General features: G+C 42.4%; 7 protein-coding genes across 10 annotated transcripts; 4 read left to right on the top strand and 3 right to left on the bottom strand.

Moving 5' to 3' along the window:
• Positions 1-1283: 1283 nt before the first annotated feature.
• On the top strand, positions 1284-2350 carry LOC115620293 (proteasome subunit alpha type-5). 2 transcript variants are annotated; one of them, XM_030513476.1, is made up of 3 exons: positions 1284-1387; positions 1454-1586; positions 1644-2350. In XM_030513476.1, the coding sequence occupies exons 2-3, from the start codon at positions 1454-1456 to the stop codon at positions 2243-2245; spliced, it is 735 nt and encodes a 244-aa protein (XP_030369336.1). In that variant the 5' UTR covers positions 1284-1387; the 3' UTR covers positions 2246-2350. The 2 variants fall into 2 exon arrangements, with proteins under 2 accessions (XP_030369336.1, XP_030369343.1); XM_030513483.1 differs by having other exon boundaries at positions 1333-1395.
• Positions 2351-2789: 439 nt separating this feature from the next.
• On the bottom strand, positions 2790-7917 carry LOC115620286. The gene is made up of 3 exons (XM_030513463.1): positions 7747-7917; positions 7466-7629; positions 2790-7396 (listed from the first exon to the last, which is right to left on the bottom strand). The coding sequence occupies exons 1-3, from the start codon at positions 7802-7804 to the stop codon at positions 3011-3013; spliced, it is 4608 nt and encodes a 1535-aa protein (XP_030369323.1). The 5' UTR covers positions 7805-7917; the 3' UTR covers positions 2790-3010.
• A 195-nt stretch (positions 7918-8112) lies between these two features.
• On the top strand, positions 8113-14672 carry LOC115630337 (uridine-cytidine kinase-like 1). 3 transcript variants are annotated; one of them, XM_030526874.1, is made up of 9 exons: positions 8113-8442; positions 9247-9441; positions 11319-11614; positions 11674-11780; positions 12159-12329; positions 12397-12533; positions 13312-13498; positions 13566-14159; positions 14421-14672. In XM_030526874.1, the coding sequence occupies exons 1-9, from the start codon at positions 8378-8380 to the stop codon at positions 14535-14537; spliced, it is 1869 nt and encodes a 622-aa protein (XP_030382734.1). In that variant the 5' UTR covers positions 8113-8377; the 3' UTR covers positions 14538-14672. The 3 variants fall into 3 exon arrangements, with proteins under 3 accessions (XP_030382734.1, XP_030382741.1, XP_030382748.1); XM_030526881.1 differs by having other exon boundaries at positions 9271-9441; positions 14421-14562; XM_030526888.1 differs by lacking the exon at positions 9247-9441 and having other exon boundaries at positions 8114-8442; positions 14421-14562.
• LOC115630362 (threonylcarbamoyladenosine tRNA methylthiotransferase) lies at positions 14639-16423 on the bottom strand. Its single transcript, XM_030526899.1, has one exon. The coding sequence runs from the start codon at positions 16354-16356 to the stop codon at positions 14683-14685; it is 1674 nt and encodes a 557-aa protein (XP_030382759.1). The 5' UTR covers positions 16357-16423; the 3' UTR covers positions 14639-14682.
• A 207-nt stretch (positions 16424-16630) lies between these two features.
• Positions 16631-18210, top strand: LOC115622535 (S-methyl-5'-thioadenosine phosphorylase). The gene is given in 3 exon segments (XM_030516502.1): positions 16631-16872; positions 16931-17710; positions 17772-18210. Coding segments are annotated over 3 exon segments (1098 nt in total). The 5' UTR covers positions 16631-16821; the 3' UTR covers positions 18039-18210.
• LOC115622525 (actin-like protein 6B) lies at positions 18101-19735 on the bottom strand. The gene is made up of 3 exons (XM_030516492.1): positions 19439-19735; positions 18526-19368; positions 18101-18467 (listed from the first exon to the last, which is right to left on the bottom strand). The coding sequence occupies exons 1-3, from the start codon at positions 19638-19640 to the stop codon at positions 18232-18234; spliced, it is 1281 nt and encodes a 426-aa protein (XP_030372352.1). The 5' UTR covers positions 19641-19735; the 3' UTR covers positions 18101-18231.
• A 528-nt stretch (positions 19736-20263) lies between these two features.
• Positions 20264-21396, top strand: LOC115625100. Its single transcript, XM_030520412.1, has one exon. The coding sequence runs from the start codon at positions 20271-20273 to the stop codon at positions 21327-21329; it is 1059 nt and encodes a 352-aa protein (XP_030376272.1). The 5' UTR covers positions 20264-20270; the 3' UTR covers positions 21330-21396.
• The last annotated feature ends 147 nt before the right edge of the window (positions 21397-21543 follow it).

Genomic DNA, 21543 nt, shown 5'->3' with positions numbered 1-21543 from the left:
ACGTTGATATTTGTATATGTATATACATATATACATATATGTATGTACATACATACATATGTACTTCTTGAGATCCCGCATTGTAATTTGAAATGGGCAAGGTGATTTTGGTAAACTAAAGCGCAGCTTTTGCATGAACTAATAATGGTCAATGACCTTCATTTCCACTTGGGTCTGTAATTTAATGACCATTGTAGTCGTGACTCCTGCTCTTGCCACCAACTTTTGGGAAAGTCTTTGTCTGCTGGTCCGTTAGGGCTTAATAGACACATGTTTATGCCACGCCGTAAAAACATAAATATCTCGGCTAACGCTCTCACGTTCGAAGTCACCGTCACCGCTGTCGATTTAAATCTGTAAAAGAAGGGTAATGACAACCTTGACCCAGTCGTTGTCTGTATTTTGTAATCTGCAAGTAGCTTGAACTAGTTAGATGGCTTTCTGTGAACCGCTTAAAGAGATTGTCTTTAGTTTTAACCTAGTAGTGTGCTTTTTCGGTGTTAACCTTTATAACAACGAAATTAAACTTTTCTTTTTGATAATTAAGCATGCCTAATAAGTGATTACTCTGAATCCGTCGTGCTGTAATTTCCAAAAACTTTTGCATATTGGCTAAAATCGCGTGATTTTGAACTGTGGTGTATTTTATTGTAAAAGATTTTATTTGGTGTGCAAATAAAATGCAGCCGGTTTTAAATAGATGACGCTAGTAAATATGACGCCTTAGATATCTATCTAAATATAAATATCTATAAAAGCCACGTTTAGAACCAAATAAACGTTACCTGCTGTGGTTTTTAAAGTTCGCCTTAAATTCAAATTAATATAATACAGCGGTTACTACCTGGTATGCCATTAAGACTGCAACTTCTTATAAGTATTACTCTCTTTGCGTAGGTACAACATAAGCTAGGTTGCAAAATATCGCTAATTGGAAAGATTTGAGAAAATTATTGACAAGATATTAGTCACCTGCAGTTAAAAATAGTCGATCATTGATTGCAAAATTCGCGCGCTAGTGCTTCCACTTACTTACAATCTAGCACCCCTGCCAGATAGAAAATTGTAGTTTTAATAAAAAAAAACTTGGTACATGGAAATTTAACCGGAATGAATTCCAAGAACTACTGCGCCTATAACAAAAGGGTCTATAATGTCCAGAGTCGAAAGTAAAGTCAAAAGTAATAAAAAGTAAATAAAAGTACTACTCTTAAAAGTACTACTTTCTGCAGCTGTTTGGCGTTTTTCAGCACTCAATCGCAATTGCTAAGGTTGCCACACAGTCGTATCTGTCAATTTATACGCAAGTCACTATTAACAATTTTTAGGCATCAAGTCATTCCGGCATTATTTTTGTTGTTGAATTTGTTGAAGTATTTAAGCAAAAGTAAGTCTGTAAGCAACATATCATTTGAAAAGCATACACAAATTAACATTTGAAACTATTCCAAAGATGTTTCTTACGCGTTCCGAGTACGACAGAGGTGTGAACACCTTCTCGCCGGAAGGCCGCCTTTTCCAGGTTGAATATGCTATTGAGGCAATTAAATTAGGTTCCACCGCCATTGGCATTTGCACTACCGAAGGTGAGCTATAAATGCCGCAAATCTATATTGTCTAAACTGTATCTTTCTTCACCTTAGGCGTCGTCCTCGCTGTTGAAAAACGCATCACGTCGCCATTGATGGTATCAAGTACCGTCGAGAAGATCGTCGAAGTGGACAAGCACATAGGCTGTGCCACATCAGGCTTGATGGCCGACGCACGCACCCTGATCGAACGTGCCCGCGTTGAATGCCAAAATCACTGGTTCGTTTACAATGAGCGAATGTCCATCGAGTCGTGCGCTCAGGCTGTCTCTACTCTGGCTATACAGTTTGGTGACAGTGGCGATGGTGATGGAGGTTCCGCTATGAGTCGTCCCTTCGGAGTAGCCATACTCTTTGCCGGCATTGAAGATGGCGTTCCTCAACTGTGGCACATGGATCCGTCGGGCACATATATACAGTATGAGGCCAAGGCTATAGGCTCTGGCAGCGAGGGCGCACAACAAAACTTAAAGGACAACTACACAAAGGAAATGACTTTGGAGGATGCTATTAAATTGTCCTTAAATACATTGAAACAGGTTATGGAGGAGAAACTCAGCTCGACCAATGTTGAAGTTATGACCATGACACCAGAGAAACAATTCTATATGTTCGGCAAAGATGAGGTGGAGAAACAAATTACTGAATTGGCTTAAATCGGTGAAAAGGCCGTACAAAAGCAAAGGCTCGCTTTCTATACTTTTAACATTTTGGTAATTCTTAGCAATTATAATAAAGGGATTTCAAATCAAAACATCTAACATATTGCAAAAAGCACAATGGAGTGGAAAATAGGAACCAGGAATTTAAGAATGCCATCAAATGCCAATTATTTAACCAATTTTTTTAATTTGTCAAAATAAGGAAGTTGATTTTATTTTAAAAATCGGGATTTTCATTGGAAGTTTGTGGGTCCAGAAATCAAAGTTCGTCTTAAAAATGTTCGCATACAACTTAATATTTTGGTTTTCCGTATGGATCCATATTGAAGGTAAACATCAAGAATAAGAAATTAGTATCTTTGTTTTATGTACAGTTGACTTTATTTATATATGTTTGTGTGTATGTATGTATATATATTTACTACAGCATTTTGGTACATATATAAACTATATCATTTACATACAATATCCTAGACGTAAACTGTTGAGCAAATCAAACAGCTCTTTGATTAACTTGGTTAATCTCATATAAAGGCAAATTATAAAGAATTCTTATTTCTTTTTTTCGATGCACAGACTTTTACGCGTGTGAGCCTAAAACAAATTTTTCTACAACCAAAATCGTGCAAATAAGGCCCAAATACATACATATAAGGAGGGTGTGGCGTGGGGAAGACCATATAAAATGAACAAATGAAAAAAGAACATACATAACTAGGTATATACTACATAGAGCATTCACAATCGTTTACATCACACCTAAGTTTGATGATGTTCCCCGCCACTACTGGGACTACTATTATTGCGGAGTATAAGCCGCGAGAGGCTGGTGTTTGGTTCGCTTAATGAATATATCTCTGGTTCGAACACTGGAGGACACTCCATGTTTGGATAGTCCGGAGTGGCGGCTTTCGAATCTACAGAATTGGTGTTTGATACTTTTGGTGTTGTTGATACAGTTTCGTTGACATCGTCCCTGACTGATGGTGTCGCTCCACCACTCGGAGGTGGTGGTGCAGGTGGCAGTGGAGGTTGCAGTGCCTCCGATGCACATAAATTGGTGTTGGAGATAGCTGCCGTGGGCAGGGCAGCGCCCCGGTAACGATCACCGTGTAAGTGACGTTGTAGGGGCGTGGGAAAAATGACCTGCGAGAAAATCTCCTGCTCGCAGTCTGGGTCCGTGCTGATGGGCGGCGTAATGGGTAGAGCCGGCGATACATTATGTTGCTGTTGATGATGGCCATAGATTGTACGATGCAGCAGCGGTGAGCCAAGAATTCTTCTCTCCTTAGAAGTTTTAGGCGTCCCGCTCGACGATGGAATGGACAGCTTTGAAAATATGGGTATCGGCGCCGAGTTCTTGCGAGGCGCGTCATATTTAGTGCCCGCAACCTTGTCTCTAAGGTCCTGATTGTAAGTCTGGCTCTTCTTAATGTTGCTGCCTCCCGCTCCGGAACTACTTCCACTTACACACGCGAACGTATCCAGGGCGTGATTCGATTTGGACTTCTTGTTAAGGGGCAATGTCATGGTCATGGCATGTGCCGGTGGCGCCCCACTGGTTACCGAATGTTTGGTAAAGGGGAAGCGACGATCGCCTGTCCCTTTGTTTTTCTTCTTCGTGCCACCCAAGAACTTTTCCGAAGTACTCATTTCCGACGCAGAGGATACGCTGCCACTGCTGTGCTTCTTGTGGCCCTTATGCAGAAAGCTAGACAGCTGGAAATTCCGTGTGCGGCTATTCAAGGGTAATGGACTTTGCTGATGCGTCTGTTGATCCAGCTCCGCAGTAGAAGCATTGGAGTTGTGAGAATTTTGTCTCGATGCGGTGGCATTGGAGCTGACATTTGAAACTGGTTCATCGCCACATATGAGCTCGTAGCCAAAGTCCCGGAGCTTTTGTCCTTCAAGGGTCCGTGTGTTCTTGATCCGTTCGTCATCCGGCTTGAAGCTAATCTCGTAGTCCGGTGTCTTGGGCAAACTGCAGCTCTGTATCTTAGGTAACTTCTCGCCATTGCCTTTTGGCTTCGAAGCCGCTGGCTTAACGCTCTGCTGACTGGCCGTGGACTCAGTCCTCATGTGTCGTTTGTTGTTGTGCTTCTCAACGCCCAAGTGCACACGATTGTTGTACATTTCCTGAGCCTCCTCTTCCTGTTTGCGCAGCATGAGGTCCTTTAGGGTTACGAATCCCTGAGTATTGTGATGGTGATGTGTGGCATCGAGCGCACTGCCGGCGCTCTTATTTTGCATTAAATTCTTAGTCGTGTTGAAATCGAACTCCACCAGATTGGGATTGGAGGCGTGCATAAAGTTACGAGAAACCTGTTTTGAGCTCGACTTGCTGCTGGGACTCTCTTCCGAACTCTGGTGCTGCAATGATGACAAAGTAGGCGCGGGCGATGTGGGTGGCCCCAGACCCAGCGATGCCGACGATTCAGTGTTGCTAACCACCGAACTGCGACTAGAGGAGCGCGATAACTTGCGCGGCAAGGTGGCGGTTGCTGGTTCCGGTAACGGAGTCACCGCCGTGGGTGGCATAGCGGGATCATGATACCCAGGAGTATTTGCTCCAATCTGAATGCCACAACTTCCGCCGGGCACCTTACGGAAGCTGCGATATTGCTCAGTGGGAACAGGTATATCACTCGAGAGCTTCGCAGAGTTACTTTTGAATGGGCCCATTTTAAATTTGAACAGCGAGTCAAAATAGCTACGATCATGCTTGTCCGATATAAAGCTGGTGGACGTGCCGCTAACCCTCAGCTGTACTGAACCCGACGATAGACTTGATGCCATTTCCTTAGCTCCCTGGGGCGAAGGCGTACAAAGATTCTTGGCTATTAAGGCTTCGTTCTCCTCACCTGAACTGTCGTTCTCAGAATAGAGGTCTTTGGTGTCCACCATTTCGCCCCTTGCACTGCTGCCTCCCTTTAAATTCCAGACGGGCACCTTTAGCGATGCCTGCCGCAGAAACTCTACCCATTGATTAAGCGCGTCCAACGATTCGGCGGCAAAATAAAATGTTTTAGCCATGTAATATACCATGAAGGCATGGGGCTTAGAATGTATCTCCGTGGCCAGGGACACGGTGAAGCCAGGTAGAAAGATAACCAGACTGGCAGTGGTCGCCTGCTTATTGCGAAACCCATACAGAATCGTGTCCAGCATGACGAAATAGACGCGAGCCCAATACGTGACACCTCGATGATTTTTCTTCCGCCTATACAGATAACCCTGGATGTCGCCAGTTCCGAGTATCTTCAGATTTGTATTCCGTCTCTTGGCCATAAGATTGTGCTTCTTTTTCAATGTGAGCGTGCGCGACTTTGTTGGCGTGTGCAGTTCACTGATTTCTGTAGTATCGTTGGCTCCTGGTTGAACTGCTGGTGCCGCTGCAAGCAGATTCGCTGGCTTTGGCGGCGGTACTGGCACCACCGGCGGCGTCAGCTCTTTTTGCTTACGTGGTCTTGGGGGTGGTGCGGGTGGCGTCACCAATAGAAATTCTTTGCGCGGCTCGATTGCCGGTGGAGTATCCGATTCTTCGCCCGAATTGTCATACGCTGGAGTGCTGTGGCTCTTGTCTAGGCGACCGCGACGATTCTGCAATAATGGTGCATTGATTGCCTCTACCAGTGGCGTCTCGTTACCCCTCGTTGCCCTATCCAGAGCCTCAAGCAATTCACTTGTACTTTCTGTTTTGCAATTTCGCAGCGTTTCCAACGCATCTTCATCACCTTCGTCGGCAAAGGGTATGGGTTCAAAGGTCTCTAGTATGGTGTTCTCAACATTGCACGTAAATTTCTCATTTTTTACTACATAATCCTCCACCTTCATGTTGGCATCGAAGCGAACCACTTTGCTTACACCCGGCTTATATGGTTCCTCCAGTTCCTGCTGTGCTTCTTGGCCTGCCTCGGTTAACTGCTTTAGTTTGCGCACCTCGTTCTGCATACGTCTAGCGTCAGAGCTGTCCCCCCCTATTCCAATAGTTGTTCCAATAGTAGTTGGCCGGGGCGCAATCTCCAGACCGTAGCCAAATGATATCGACTTATCGCGTATACTTGGCGAATTGGGATCACAGTCTACGCCCTCGGTTTTGCGTTCATGCCAAGATGGAATTACAAGATCCGAGTTTTTATGATTCCAGGGCTTATCGCCACAAATTGTGTTTCTGCGCTGGAGCACGGACCGTGGTTTGGGATAGTACAAGCGCTTTACCCGCGTCGCCGAATTAGGATCCGTGGGCGTTTGTATATCACTGCAGCTTGAATCCGAATCTGAGGATGCTGCTACATTCGCCTTGGCCTCCGCCAATTCTTTCTTTTCCTCCGTACGTTTATCACTAATGACCGACTCTGCTATTGTAGCGCCGGCATTGTCCGGGTCCAATGTAAGGAAGGCAGCGCGAGGACTTGGCAAATTTTCGGCCCAGCGGCTGGCGATGCTCCGCTTTTTACTTGGCAAGCGATAAGGTTGCATGTAGATCTGTCCAAACATCTTGGTGTGCTTGGGCCGTTTCTTGACAGTCAGTACTACATCGGGCAGCGCCTCTCGTAGGTGTTGCAGCACCGTTTTGTGCTGCCAACCAACAACGGTCTGATAGTTGATCTGAACAATTTCATCGCCGTCCTCAATTTTACCAGAGCTATGCACTGGCGAGTTATGATTAATAGCTGTTACGCGATGAATGCCATTGTAGCTTGACTCAATGTTAAAGCCCAAGTCCGGCTCGCGTTTCTTTAGCGTTACCAGGTTCAGGGAGGAGGGTTGCAGCACCATAGGATCAGATAGGTCCCTTATAATAAAATCGGCAAGTCGCTCCAGACGCTCCGCCGATGCCTTTATCGAAGCCACTGGTTGAACAGCAAAACGGTCTCGTTGCGCAATGGTCGCGAGCTCCAAACCGCAGCGAAGCACATTACTGCAATATTCGCAATACATATCTTGCTGACGAAACGGCGATCTTTCCAAACTGCCGATCAGTGGCTTTATTGTGGCAATCGTTCTCGTGATGTCGTGAAGAGTTCGGGTATCAATCTTTGTGCTGTCGGCATGATTTTTGGCCAGTTCGCGATGTAAATTTCGTGCGGCCACGCCAACTTGAAGGGCCATAAATTGCAGGTTGTCATCTTTAAGGTGATAGTGCTACAAAATTTGTAGAATAAAGATGTAGTAAATAAGGGGAATACAAGAGGCAAAATGGTGAAGACTTACAAAATTCCGGAGGTTCTCAACAGCATCCAAAACAATTTCCTGATGACCTATAGCTTTCATGCCCAAATTTTCCAACTCATACGGGCGAATATTAAGAAGGACTCGACCGCTGATTTCATGTTTAGAAAATTCATACAAATAGCCTTTCATAGAATCGTCGAGACCTTCAGAAAACAAAATAAAAAAAGAAATTGTGTCAGTGAATAGTTTGATGTGATGCTTAAGCTTGGGATGGGCTGATGCACTTTTCCTTGACCTGTTAAAATTAAGTGGGAGCATACCTTTGATCCAGTCTGTAACTTGGTCTGGCGTCCATTCTGCTATGTTTATATAGGCCATGCTTATTTATATAAACACTGCTGCAACTAGGCCATATTTACTTTTACAGAAATAAACAATTAGTTTAAAAAAAATTAATATTTCCTCCCGTTCTTGATGCCTTTCTTCTCTCGCTCTTTCCCCGTGCTTCTTTTTGCCATGTAGTGTTACAAAACGAAGCCGACTCGGACGATCTGGCAGCGCCAAATCGTACAAAGATTGCAATTTGCAATCCAGAACAAAAACGCATTTTACAACACCATCCCACACCACCAATGCAACCAATTAATAACAGCTGGTTCGAATTTTTGTTATGTGTATGCCGTACGCTGTTTAATATTAATAGAGACAAATAGAACTATTTCACATTTGGTGCAACCTAATATTTGCTCTATTTATGTACGTACATATGGATTTAGAGGCGGTCAGGCATCTTGTTTAATTTAGTTCAGTTCATACCAACAACATACAACGGGCCGCGCACGTTTCATTCGATTGTACTGACTGCTCTAATTTTCAGTGATTTTTAAAGAGTACTGGCCGCGTGTTTCTTATCGCTCTATAGTTGGCTGCGTTGCTAATAAAGGCTGGGAAATGTCTGTAACGCAGACAAAACAAATAAAATTTCACAATCCAGCGAGTTCCGCGAGCTCTGACAGGTAAAAAGAGATAGATATTGTATTTATTTGTGCGAATTGTTATGTGGAAATGATTGAAAATTCGTCATATGGCTTAATGCTATTCACATTCATCACTTCGGGCCTTTAGATGTTCGACACGCAATAATAATTACAATTGTGTATGAGTTTATGCGCAGATTCCTGTGTGTGCGTGTTTGAAGTTGCCTCCGTGTGTTTGCTTGCAAGTTTAATTGTGAAAGAATCTTGTATGCATATACAAATACAGTTATACAGATACAGTAGGAACAAAAAGAACAGCACAAAATAACAAACTAGCTTTTAACGTGCTTTGGCATCGGCAGTGAGCCGACTTCAGTCCGCATTTTAACCTTAACATTAACACATTCCCGATACCTTTGCGACTCACACTTTCTCAGTCGGTCTTGAAACTTTGTCAGAACCGGGCGGGCGCAATATACTGTAACGCGGCACATTGCTCGACATTTTACCGGTGTACGTGTGCCATATATACAAGCATACATACATACATATGTATGTATGTATATATAATATATTTTAGATAGATATCGGAAAGAAATTTCACAACGCAAAAAGCACATGCGATCACCGCGCCGGTCTCATTGTGCATACTTTTTCGCATGTGTGAGTGAGTTGGTCTGTCTGTCAGCCTCCCTGCCCGTTCGCTATTGTATGTGTGTTTGTTAAATCTCATTCGTCGGTTCGTTGTCTTGCCTTCACTGCCATCGCACCCGTCGCCACCTACGCAAGCGGTAACCAACAACAATTCTGTGGCCGGTGTGTTTAATTTGCCAACATGAGTAGCAGCAGCATCACGTTTTTATGCAGCAAATCTAACCACAACACCGCTATTACTGCCAACAAAAATATCAACAACAATAACAGCAGTTACGCCGATGTGGGAAAATCATCTGCCTCCATCGACTTACTAACAACAACAACATCACCACCACCACCACCAACAACGACAACAACGAGCGCACCAATCAACAGTCACATGTAAACTATTACATTTTCTTCTTTTTATATATTTTTTGTATTCATTGATATGTTTTATTGTATATTTATTATCATTTGCTACTGTTTATTGTCTCATTGTTGACAGAGACTCTAATTGTTTTGTTGTTGTTGCTTGTGTTCTTGTATTTAATTAACGCTCTTTGTAACGTAAGCGTGTATCGCTGTCGGGTTGGCATCAATGAGCACAACAACAAAGGCTATAACATCGACAGCAGCGACAGCGTCCGTAATTTGTTTCAAAATGGCCACGATCAAAGGCCACGTCTAACAAATTTTGTTTGTAAGCCCTTGTACCCAAAATAGGGCACAAGTATTGTTTTCCTTTAAGATGTTATTTCGTAGGAATTATCATTTCCTTTCATTAAAAAGCCAAAGCACATGTTTCAACGTAAAATTTTAAGCAATGAATAGGCCAATATATTGGCCTACATTTTAACACTGCCTGTTGTACATATGTACATCTCACATTTTACTACATATTATATACATATGTATACATATATATGTATACATATATATGTATGTATATGTACGTGTATGTATGTAAATATTGGGTATAAGAGCATAACTAAAATACCAATGTTCATTCGTATGTTTGTAGGTATGTACATTTGTACTTAAATACATACATACATATGCGCATATGTTTGGATACCCATAGCACCCGATGAGTGCAACGAACGCTTTTGACTCGGGGCATCATCTGACAATAAGCTACTGCCTAGAAAAAAGAAAACATCTGCATTTGCCCCCTTCCTCATTCATGCTACAGACTTAAGCATAGCAAACGTCTGGTAAATGCATTCGTACATAAGAGTATATACATACATACATATGAATGTACATATCTATATATGTACATGCAGTATAGTAGAAACTGCTTAAGTTTGACAAAAAAATGTCTAAAATAAGAAATGAACTCATTGGATTTAAACAGAATATTTGTTTATCTGGAGCGTACCTAACGCGTTAAAATTAATTACTGCAGTTTCTTAGTCACCCGTCATTCTTATCAAGAAAGTGGGCTCCATTTAACAATTTGTTAGGGAGACCTGCGTATTTACTCATATTTGGTGTATAAATGGCTTTGAATTTAATTGCGACCAACAGAAGTCAACATATCAAGACGCCTTAAACTTTTCTGCAATTCCCTTGTTGTTTATTTGTTTATGTATTTGGCATCTTCTGCTGGCGCCTGTTTATTGTTTTAATATATGTATGGGTCGTGCCTCTAGTTATTGTACCCTACATCCGGAAAGTAAGGAGTGTATATTTGATTTGTGAAAATGTATGTTACAGGCCAAAGCAGCATTTCCAATCCCATAAAGTATTTGTTACCAGCATGACGGGAAAAATCAATTAGCCATGTCAGTCTGTCCGTCTGTATGATCATCTGAATTTCGGAAACCCCTAAATCCACATTGACCATACTTTATTTGTAGACTCTACTTACAAAACTACTACTTATTACTTTCGACAGCAACTAAACTTTACACACATCATTTATATCCTACTTTCTACTTTAAATTTCTAATATTTTTTGGAAACAGGGTATTTAACTGTCGAACTTGGTTGTTAGTTAAATCTCCACTTACTTTATTTTGGAACCTTTAATCAGTTATCACGCGTTCTTTTATGTGTGTGTGTGTGTATCTTTTCCGTTAGCATTATGTTTATTTCTAACCACGCACGACTATTGTTTTTGGCGGGCAGCAAGTAGGTCAGTATCTTTAAGCCCAAGTGTAATTGTACTAGGCTTATCAATGCCCAATGAATGTAAACGCATTCTCATTTTTATATACAGAATGTGTATTGTTTTTATCAATTTGATAATAGAAAATTGCTTTTGTTTATAGTGACGATCGTTCCGATGCGATCGAACAGCTTTATATTGATCCCTTTGCGGAGGCGGGGAGTACCGGAGAGCTCGTCTGCTGCCCGGCCTCACCAACAACAGTGCCTGCCAAGAACGCCCTGGAGTCCCCAATGCGCCGCTCTGGGCGACGACCTCGTACGACTTCAATCGGCAACCAGACGACCACTGCCAATCCATCGGAATGCATAATACGAGCCAACAATCGAACCATTTACACAGCGGGGCGTCCACCATGGTATAATTGCGCTGGACAGCAGGTCGAACCTTTCGTTATAGGTAAGTAGGAAAAAACACCACAAAGTAATTCAAATAGATTCGTTTGACGCCTCCCACAGGTATTTGTGGTGGCAGTGCTTCTGGGAAAACCACAGTGGCAGAAAAAATAATAGAAAGTCTGGATGTGCCTTGGGTAACGCTCTTGTCCATGGATTGCTTTTATAAGGTGCGTTTACAAAAAGTCTAAATTTATTTGTATGTTAGTACTTCCCTCGAATGTGTCTTAAGAATTCAGATTTGCAGTGGTAGTCGTTGGCCCAATGGAATAAACAGTGAAATAAACAGCTCTAATCAACCAATAAATACAAAAAAAAATTTCAATAAAAATACAATCCCTTGCGATTCAAACATCTGATAGGCATTCATTATATATGACCGACCATCCGAATTATAGCCATTTGTTTTCTGCAAAATTAAAAGACTAATAGGAATAAATGTTGTATAGATTTATATATAAATATATCATATTTACTACTAATATATTATTATAATATACTTTAATGCAATACATTTTCAATGCTAATTTTTTCTGGCATGTTTACAGATCTTAAATGAAAAGCAACACGAGCAAGCGCTCTACAACGAATACAACTTTGACCACCCGGATGCCTTTGACATCGACTTGCTGCTGGATGTGCTAACCAAGCTAAAGGAGGGCCGGAAAGTCGAGGTGCCAGTATATAATTTTGTGACACATGGACGTGAGAGCCAAACAGTAAGTGTATACCCTAAAATGCCCGGGAATTAAGTTAATCCATATTAATGCGTTGTAATCTCAATAGAAAACCATGTATGGCGCAAATGTTATTATATTTGAAGGGATTCTCACTTTTCATAGTCCCGAGGTATTGAAACTCTTGGACATGAAAATATTCGTCGATACAGATTCAGACATACGTCTAGCCAGGCGACTGAAACGGTAAGAATACAAACATTTTAATAACAGGATATAAGTACGGGCCTAATAATTTGGATAGAAACAACAAAAGTTGAATTCATAGTTAGTGTTCAAACTTATACGGGTCACTATAATAATAGCATGTAACGGAAGCACCAACCAGCTCTATTATTCGTTATCAGTTTTTCTGTAGGCAGTTCAAAGTGGCTCGATAGCAAAGAAAAGGGTTGGACCTTTCCAAATTATCTATGCAGGCATCCTGCTCACTGTTCTGTAGGGATGCTTCTTATTCTTGTTGGTTATAAAAATGATAAACTAACCAATCTGCATTGTTTATGAAAAATTTCATCTTACTGTGCCTTAAAAAATGTTTGTTTAACGATTTATTGGATTTTGATATACTTACTTTTACTTTAGTATCATACATTGTTAAATGAATGTTATAATGATTTCTACATTCAAAAAAAAAAAACATCTATATGGGTCTTCCACGATGAGCCGAAACTAACGAAAACTGTTCGCAGTCGAAGAACTTCCAAGCAAAATTTGAAAATATTTAAGATGTCAATTCTGAATCATATACATACATATTCTAATTTGTTTGCCAGCAGTTTTCTAGGATGATCCTTATAGAGAATATTAAAAATATATAACTACATATATCTTTCTTGGATAAATGGGTCGACTCGACAATTCGAGTCACCTTTTTTTTTTTTGAAACAACTCCCTATTGCAACGTGCAAATTTTCTTAATTATAACAATAATAATCTATGTATATGTTTTCTTTCTGGTATAAAGAGATATTTCACAACGTGGGCGCGACCTTAAAGGCGTGCTAAAACAATACCTGAATATGGTGAAGCCATCCTATGCCAACTATATAGCACCTACAATGGTACACGCTGATATTATTGTGCCCCGCGGGGGTGAGAATAAAGTGGCCATTCATTTAATAGTTCAACACGTACACACGCAGTTGCAATTGGTAAGTGGATTGACTAGAAACTGTTAATGTTAGTGCAACTTCATCGTTCCTGCTTTCGATCTTGCAGCGCGGATTTAAATTACGTGAAACGCTGGCTAACTCCTACAAAGACCAACCCATGCCAGATTCTCTTCATTTACTGCATCCGACACCGCAAATCAAAGGACTGCATACATTTATACGCTGCAAGAATACATCTCGAGATGAATTCATCTTCTATTCAAAGCGTCTTATACGTCTGGTCATAGAGTATGCGCTAAGCCTGTTTCCCTTCAAGGAGACAACCATTGAAACGCCTCAGGGCGTTTTGTATAGTGGCAGACGGATGGCCTCCCGTAAAATATGCGGCGTCTCTATATTGCGCGCCGGCGAGACTATGGAACAAGCCGTTTGTGACGTGTGCAAGGACATACGTATTGGCAAGATCCTTATACAGACTAACTTAAAGACAGGCGAACCAGAGCTGTACTATCTTCGCTTGCCCAAAGACATTAAAGACTACAAGGTGATACTGATGGACGCGACTGTGGCCACCGGTGCGGCTGCCATGATGGCTGTGCGTGTTCTGCTCGACCATGATGTGCCGGAGGAGAATATTATACTTGCTTCGCTGCTGATGGCCGAAATCGGTGTACACTCCATTGCATATGCCTTCCCTAGGGTAAGTACAAATGGCACTAGCAAAAATTTGTATTTCACCCGATTTGATTAATACGGAACAATATTTAAAAAGAAGTACTGCCTGTTAAATGGGCACTTCTCTTTGACCAAGCCACATACATATATTTATGTACTGGTACACGAAAAACTTACTTATTTAAAAAGAAGTACTGCCTGTTAAATGGGCACTTCTCTTTGACCAAGCCACATACATATATTTATGTACTGGTACACGAAAAACTTACCTATTCAATAATTCCAGGTTAAAATTGTTACTTCCGCTCTGGATCCGGAGATTAATAGTAAGTTTTATGTTATACCCGGCATTGGCAATTTCGGCGACCGCTACTTTGGCACAGAGCCGTCGGATGACTACTGAGGATCCACACAATCCTCCTAATCTTAATATACATAATTAAAAATAAGTTTCAAATTGTCGCTGGATGATGATACTGATCCCAAGGCAAAACACAATGTTACTTAAATTATACAACATTCAGATATTTCGAAATCATGTGTACGGTTTATTTGCTTAAGAGAATCTTGATCAACAACTGTAGCAGGAAGGCCACACTACCAATTAACAGAGCTATTCCCACGTAGCGTTGTAGCAATCTCTCTTTGCGCAGGGACGAAGCGTCTATTCCATCTTTCTCATCAATCTGTTTTTTTGCACAACGCGTCCACTCCTGCTCATCGTCCAGAATCTCGGCATTCATGCTAAACTTGCTAGTTCCCGTAATGCGCACTCGCACCGCTGTGCCCAGGAGATTATCACGCATGGGCAACAGCACCTGTTCGTAGCTTTTGTTGTGGCCCACATAGTGCTGCTTGTCGTGCGATATTTCGGTCACTAGCACTGTGTACACTTGCCCCTCTCGCCCAGCGTACGGTTCGTATTTGTAGAAGAGATCGGTTAACCGTTTGGTGCGCTTTTTTACCAGGTTAGCGGGTATGCGCTCCATTTTGGCAGCCGGTGTACCGGGACGTGGAAAGAATTGATTGATAAAAAGACTGGGGAAGCGGTACTTTTCGCACAGCGTCATTGTTTCTTCGAAGTCCTGCTCCGTCTCAGTGGGGAAGCCGCAAATGATGTCTGTAGCTATGGTCAGACCCGGTACACGGGCTCTCAGGAAGTCGACCACGTGCTCAAAGTCTTTGCGGCAATATTCACGCTTCATCTCACCCAATACATGGTCGCTGCCGCTCTGCACCGGCACATGCAGAAAGGAATATACTCGCGGATGCTGTAGCACTTTGGCCACCTCCTCGAGATGTTCCAGAATGTACGGTGGATTTGTCATTCCCACGCGCAGCATACAATGTTCCGGTATTACTTCTACTAATTGCCAAAGCAGTTCGGGCAACGAGCTGCCAATATCGCGCCCATAGGCACCTGTATCCTCTGATGTTAACCAAATTTCACAGCAACCCTCGGCAAACGATTGCCGAGCACGCTCCACAATTTCTGGAGGCGGATAGCTCGCAAGGTCGCCACGTGCATGCTTTGTCTTGCAGTAGGTGCATTGATTGAGACACCCGCTGTTGATCGATATGATCTCAATAAGCGGATTTTTTCGCACCTTCGGAAGCGCTAATCGCGCGCCGGCCACACGTCGCCCATCCACCTTCTTGCTTTGCAGTAACCTCACACTATGGCCCTTCAGTGTCTCCTCCACCACCTCGACAACGCGATCGATCTGCTGTACACCAATCACTGAAAGACCGCGCAAGTAATCCGACTTTGGCGCACCCTGCGGCACACAGCCCGCTACAACGACATGTTTACCGTTTCGCATGCCTGACTCGATCTCATTGCGAAAAGTGTCCTCTGAAGGGTTTTTTACTGTGCAGCTGTTCAGGAGCCATAAGTCGGCGTCTTCTTTTCGGGCTGTAAGATTATAGCCATAAGCTGCCAGCTGGCCTGCCATGTATTCCGAGTCGGAGTTGTTGTGCGCGCAACCCCATGTCTTTACAAATACCTTCTGGGTGCCTGGAATTACGCTCTCATGTATTGTTTTTGCCTTCACAGCCGTCTCTGTATCTGCGTCGGCGTTAACATCTATTTTAGGTTTTCTTTTAACGCGCACTGTAACGCTCTTCTTGTTCTGATAGCGTTCCTTCGGTTTTATGTCAGTGGCAGATATGAGATCTTCGATATCGTCTATATCCTGTCCCGGCAAATCCAATTCCATCATTTTTATTCCTTATAGCGGCACATGTGGCCAGTCCAGATGTTGTAAGCGCTTCCTCTTTCTTCATGCTATTCGCACGTTGTCGTTTAATGTTTAGTATTGGAAAACGCTGAGATTCAAAAAATGTATAAAATCACTTGGTCCAGGCAGGAATATGCCAGGATGACAGTATATTTTCCTGCTTGTACTTTTTTTTTCTTTCTAGTTTTCGCTATTTAACTAAATATGTAAAACATATTTATATGTATTTGCTAGCTATTAGATCATCGTGCAATTAATTTGTAAACCTCTTGGTTATCAAGAATTCTAGCTGACAAGTTGTGATGTATTACGAATCAATATGCCTCTGATTATTGGTGTAGGGGCGTCTTCGCGTACACACACGCTTATCACTCATGGTTTTATTATAAGCACATTTCCAGTCTGTTTCCGTAGTTAAATTAAATAATCACATACATAAGTCGAAAAATGATACATATTAAATGTAAAGACTCTAATCTTGACCCCATACCAGTTAAGGTAGGTGTTTTTGTTCATAGATTCAGTTCTCCTGTACAGGAAATATGCTTCTATGCAGATTGGTATTATTGGGGGCTCCGGACTTGATGACCCAGATTTTTTCGAGCAACGCCAAGAGAAGGTGGTCGAAACACCTTATGGAGATCCGTCGGATTCTCTCATAGAAGGCGAAATTGGAGGTGTAAAGTGTGTGTTGCTAGCTCGTCATGGCCGTCAACATAACATAATGCCGTCGAATGTCAACTATAGAGCGAATGTCTGGGCCCTGCGCCAAGTGGGCTGCACTCATTTATTAGTTTCAACAGCTTGTGGATCATTGCGAGAAGAAATACAGCCTGGAGATTTGGTGGTACCGCATGACTTTATTGATCGCACTACTAAACGAGCCCAAACCTTCTATGACGGCGGTCTTCAAAGCCCCCGAGGCGTTTGCCACTTGCCCATGTATCCGGCTTTTAGTGAGCGAACACGTGCCGTGATTCTGGAGGCGGCAAAGGAGCTCGATATACCTACACACGATAAGGCCACCATCGTAACAATTGAGGGTCCACGATTCTCTTCCCGTTCCGAGAGCCATATGTTCAGGCAATGGGGTGGAGATCTCATAAATATGACCACATGTCCGGAAGTTGTTTTGGCCAAAGAGGCTGGCTTGCTTTATGGGTCCTTGGCCATAGCAACAGACTACGATTGCTGGCGCATGGGCTGCGAGGGCGTAAATGTGCAGGATGTGTTGCAAACGTTTGCCGCCAATGTGATTAAGGTGAAGAAGATTTTAGTCAACGCTGTCGGACGAATCGCCCAGCAGGATTGGACCGAAGATGTTCTCAATGCCAAGGTATGGATAAATGCCCATATGCATAAATGTACATTTATTTCTAATTATGCTTGGCTTGCAGCAATGCGTTTGCAACAATACCATGTCTGGAGCTATGTGACGCTTCCTCAAACTCTGCACTGAAATCACACAGGACACGATATTGCGTCGAAAACCCCTTATTATGCCAACAAATCCTAAGCTCTACAAAAAGCGCACACCAAAGCTTCATTCAATATCCATTGTCTATGAATTAGAACCTGGAAACAGTTCGGAAACAGTACCACATCTTAAGCAAGATCTATATGCATTTCCGCCATCGGATCAGTTGGTTGGATTTGACCCATAATTTGTCTTAAGATATGCTTCTCATTCGAGTTTTATCCATGCATTTTACAGCTTTCGGTAATGTGATGTTTGTAGCATTTTGTAAAATTTATAATTAATCATTTAAAGTTTTCATACATAGAGGGTTTAGCTCTGCCTCTAAAATTAAAAGTACAATTTGTTATGACCTGAAATGGGAATACCCAAGGGCGCATTCATGGACACTTGCGTTCCACTTGACTCTTGCCGGCCTCCTCGTACTCCTGCGAAGATATCCACATTTGCTGGAAAGTTCCAATGGAGGCCAAAATAGATCCGCCAATCCAAGCGCCGAACCGCCTCTCAACTGTGCCGTTGGCCGAAATCATTTTCAACCGTGTGTTTGAGGGTGCGCGCAATTGCAGATCGCGATTTAGACGTTCCGGAAAACCTTGGATCAGCGTGTTACCACCTATAATGATGACACGACATGCTAAATACTGCATATACTCCAAACTTATTTCGCTTACCCGTAACCACCACTGAACCAAAGAGCGATAATCGAACGTCAGCATCACACATGCCTACGCTTGTTGAGGCCAATTGACCAGCACCTAGCATTGCATTGTCAAAGAGGCTCTCGGCAATCTTGAAGCGCTCAGAGCCAAATTCTTGGTGATATCCATTGGGAAATTCGTAGTGCACGGTTGGTATTTGCGCAGCTACACGTTCGTCATACGGATTTTCTAACACTTGCAGCACATTCATCTGGAAGTCTTGCATCAGTAATTGTTGCATATAAGTTTGCCATGATTGTGTGAGGTTTTCCGGCAGCTTGCGCAGCGTGAAGCGCGCATTATCGCGCTCCTTCACAACGTCTTTTGAGGCTATCCGGTATACAGGGGACAAGTCAATTCCGTGCTTTTCTAAATGCTGTCGACACTGCCTCGAAAGGAAATCACCACCAAGGGGCGACTTGACTACGGCCTGGGACAGCACATAGCCTTCATGCACTGGCACAGCCGATGTGTGTGTCGCACCACTATCCACCACAAGAGCAGTGGCTCGTCCGCTTGAAAAAGCTGCAAGCACGGCGTTTTTTACCAAAAAGAATGCTGGCACATTATATTTCTCAAACATCAGCTCCGTGAGTTTTTCACGATTGTTGCGCACGTTCCAAGATGCTTCTGAAAAGAGAACCGGATGATATTCCGGCTCTGACTGTATAACGTTGGCGTATGCATAATCTATGACTTTTTCAAACAGTTCCCAGTTGTCGATCATGCCATCCTTCATATATGTTTGCACTTCCATCTGTGACCGTGGCACATTTACGTAGTTTGTGTCAACATAGAATTTTCGTGAATCTGCGTCTAAAGAAACAATTACATACATACATAGTGCGGTGGATTTTAAGCAGGGCTATTGGGTTGATTTACTCACTGTTTGGTGTGACATTGTTATCTGTCTTTGTCTCAGGGTCGAGGTTGGTCTCTGGCGCATGTGCTCCTATGCCAACAACAGATGGTATCTCGGCCTTAGGAGAGTCCTCTTGAGCATAGCCCACGCGGAGGGAATGGTGACCGGGATCGAAAACCAATGCACCGATCTCATCGCCCCCATAAAGCATAGTCCCGCCACTCATTTTGGGGCGCCAAATTAAGTCTCACTTTCCGATATATTTCACCAAATTGCAATTTTGTGTATTTGTATGTATATGCGGCTTTTTCGAGGACGCTTCTTTTTCGCAAGACGAATTAGGGATGAGTGATATCGTTACAAAATCACAAGTCACTCAATAATAATATTTCAACAATACGTAACAATAAGGGCGTTCTTGTATTATCTAATTTGTTAAAGTCCCTATAGTTAGAATTAAGCATAATTTTCTTAGCAATAGTTTTTCTATTGCTAAGAAAATTATGCTTAATTATCCCATTACGGTTGGAGCATAATTGACATTTTATATTGTTTTGCAAAATACATATTCACATTGTTCTATGTCTTTTCAATTTAGTTTTTACATATATTGGGTCAAATTTCTAATAATTATAATAAAAGTACATATCTGCATATAACGGTCAACCACAGGAAGACATGCCCGACAAAATAGGAAAAATGTTCTATGTGCATGGCTTATCGAAATAAGAAACGAATATAGTTGACAAGAAATAATCGTTATTCGTTAATATAGATGTATCGATAAAACATCAACAACTCTGCTGCAATACCGCCTTTTGGTTACTGCTGAGTTCTTGACTGCGATACCAGCACGATGTACGCGGGGGCTTCCGCGCAACTGGAAGTCAACATATCTAATATAAACTCGCAAAATCAAATAGTTATCAATGACTTGTACTTACTGGAATTGCTCTTTAAGTACCCTTTCTTGTTTAACCGACGCATTCGCCCCCAGCAAGACCCGGACTATGAGGAGTGGGCGTGGGAGCAGATAGCAAAGTCATTTAATGCTAATTACGGAGAACTACCGCTCAGTGCTCCATTCAGCGTCGAGGAACTGCAATGGCGCTGGAGTAATCTTAAACCGATCTTGGGAAATGTAAACACAGATGAGAAATCTCAAATTCCCGAACAACTGGATTCTTTGATGAAAAAAATGCAGTCAATGATGGGGGAACAACCACCACCATTGGTGAAGCGAAATACCGCACTGCAAAACTTTCTCATTGACCATGTGCCGCTTGTGGAGAATCTGTCTGAACAACAGCGCAGAAAACTGGAGGTGGAGGTCCTCAATGCTATATTCCAGAAGGAACTGAGCACGCGTGCCACCATTCCTATGGGCAAGCTCGAAACGGCGCGAGTTCAGCGTGAATATGATGAGTTCCTAAAGAACATTCGTGTAAAGGAAATCCCCCCAAATGCCACGATTCCCGTGGTACAGCCGAACACCTCTGCACACATTGTTAACACTTGTGAAACAAACTTGGTCATCAGCAGTGTTTGCAGCACACAGAATCAACCACTGTTGCCGATTATTGAAAATGTTACTAGCACAGCACCAACAACAGAATCAGTTCAAACAGCCCAAGAACCAACTTGGCCTTCATCCCCGCCGTATATTAAACCGGAACCGGAGGAACAGTCGCCTGAACATAGAGAAAAAGTCTCCGACAAAACTGGGAAAGTGGCAGACACTACAAGCATCGACCGCGAGACGACAGACAATATAGATAATAATTTAGGATTACGTTATGTGCCATTAAAGTGTGCAAAATATTATATCCAAAATGTGCGTGTGAGGTTGAAACGTGTAGAAATCGATGACTATTTGCCACTAGCCACCATAAGAAAACTTAGCCGTAGTAACTAGATTAGATTTATATTTTTATCAAATGCACAATAAATTTATTTAAAAAATACATTACTATAAATTACAACTTAAAGCTATTGTTTATTCAAACTAATAACTAAACAAACATTTCAAAAACAAATTCACGGTCTCAAGCTTCCTATATTTAAAAAAGTTGCTCAGCCTGATGACAACAGGGGAAAGTTGTACTATGCATGTTAATTAGGATGATCTG

This window comes from Scaptodrosophila lebanonensis, unplaced genomic scaffold (assembly GCF_003285725.1).
Source record: "Scaptodrosophila lebanonensis strain 11010-0011.00,11010-0021.00 unplaced genomic scaffold, SlebRS2 tig00000001-arrow-pilon, whole genome shotgun sequence".
NCBI classification, from domain to species: Eukaryota; Metazoa; Arthropoda; class Insecta; order Diptera; family Drosophilidae; genus Scaptodrosophila; species Scaptodrosophila lebanonensis.
Note: the sequence above shows the minus strand (reverse complement) of the source record. Positions and strands in the feature narration are given on the sequence as shown.

Coding starts and splice junctions, on each gene's coding strand:
- LOC115622525 (XM_030516492.1), bottom strand. CDS start 19,640: ATGAGTGGCGGGACTATGCTTTATGGGGGCGATGAGATCGGTGCATTG. Junction 19,369..19,438: donor TAACAATGTCACACCAAACA/GTGAGTAAATCA, acceptor TTGTTTCTTTAG/ACGCAGATTCACGAAAATTC. Junction 18,468..18,525: donor TGGTTCAGTGGTGGTTACGG/GTAAGCGAAATA, acceptor TCATCATTATAG/GTGGTAACACGCTGATCCAA.
- LOC115620286 (XM_030513463.1), bottom strand. CDS start 7,804: ATGGCCTATATAAACATAGCAGAATGGACGCCAGACCAAGTTACAGAC. Junction 7,630..7,746: donor AGTTACAGACTGGATCAAAG/GTATGCTCCCAC, acceptor TGTTTTCTGAAG/GTCTCGACGATTCTATGAAA. Junction 7,397..7,465: donor TTGAGAACCTCCGGAATTTT/GTAAGTCTTCAC, acceptor CAAATTTTGTAG/CACTATCACCTTAAAGATGA.
- LOC115630337 (XM_030526874.1), top strand. CDS start 8,378: ATGTCTGTAACGCAGACAAAACAAATAAAATTTCACAATCCAGCGAGT. Junction 11,615..11,673: donor GGTCGAACCTTTCGTTATAG/GTAAGTAGGAAA, acceptor CGCCTCCCACAG/GTATTTGTGGTGGCAGTGCT. Junction 12,330..12,396: donor ATGGACGTGAGAGCCAAACA/GTAAGTGTATAC, acceptor TAATCTCAATAG/AAAACCATGTATGGCGCAAA.
- LOC115625100 (XM_030520412.1), top strand. CDS start 20,271: ATGTACGCGGGGGCTTCCGCGCAACTGGAAGTCAACATATCTAATATA.
- LOC115620293 (XM_030513476.1), top strand. CDS start 1,454: ATGTTTCTTACGCGTTCCGAGTACGACAGAGGTGTGAACACCTTCTCG. Junction 1,587..1,643: donor TGGCATTTGCACTACCGAAG/GTGAGCTATAAA, acceptor TCTTCACCTTAG/GCGTCGTCCTCGCTGTTGAA.
- LOC115630362 (XM_030526899.1), bottom strand. CDS start 16,356: ATGATGGAATTGGATTTGCCGGGACAGGATATAGACGATATCGAAGAT.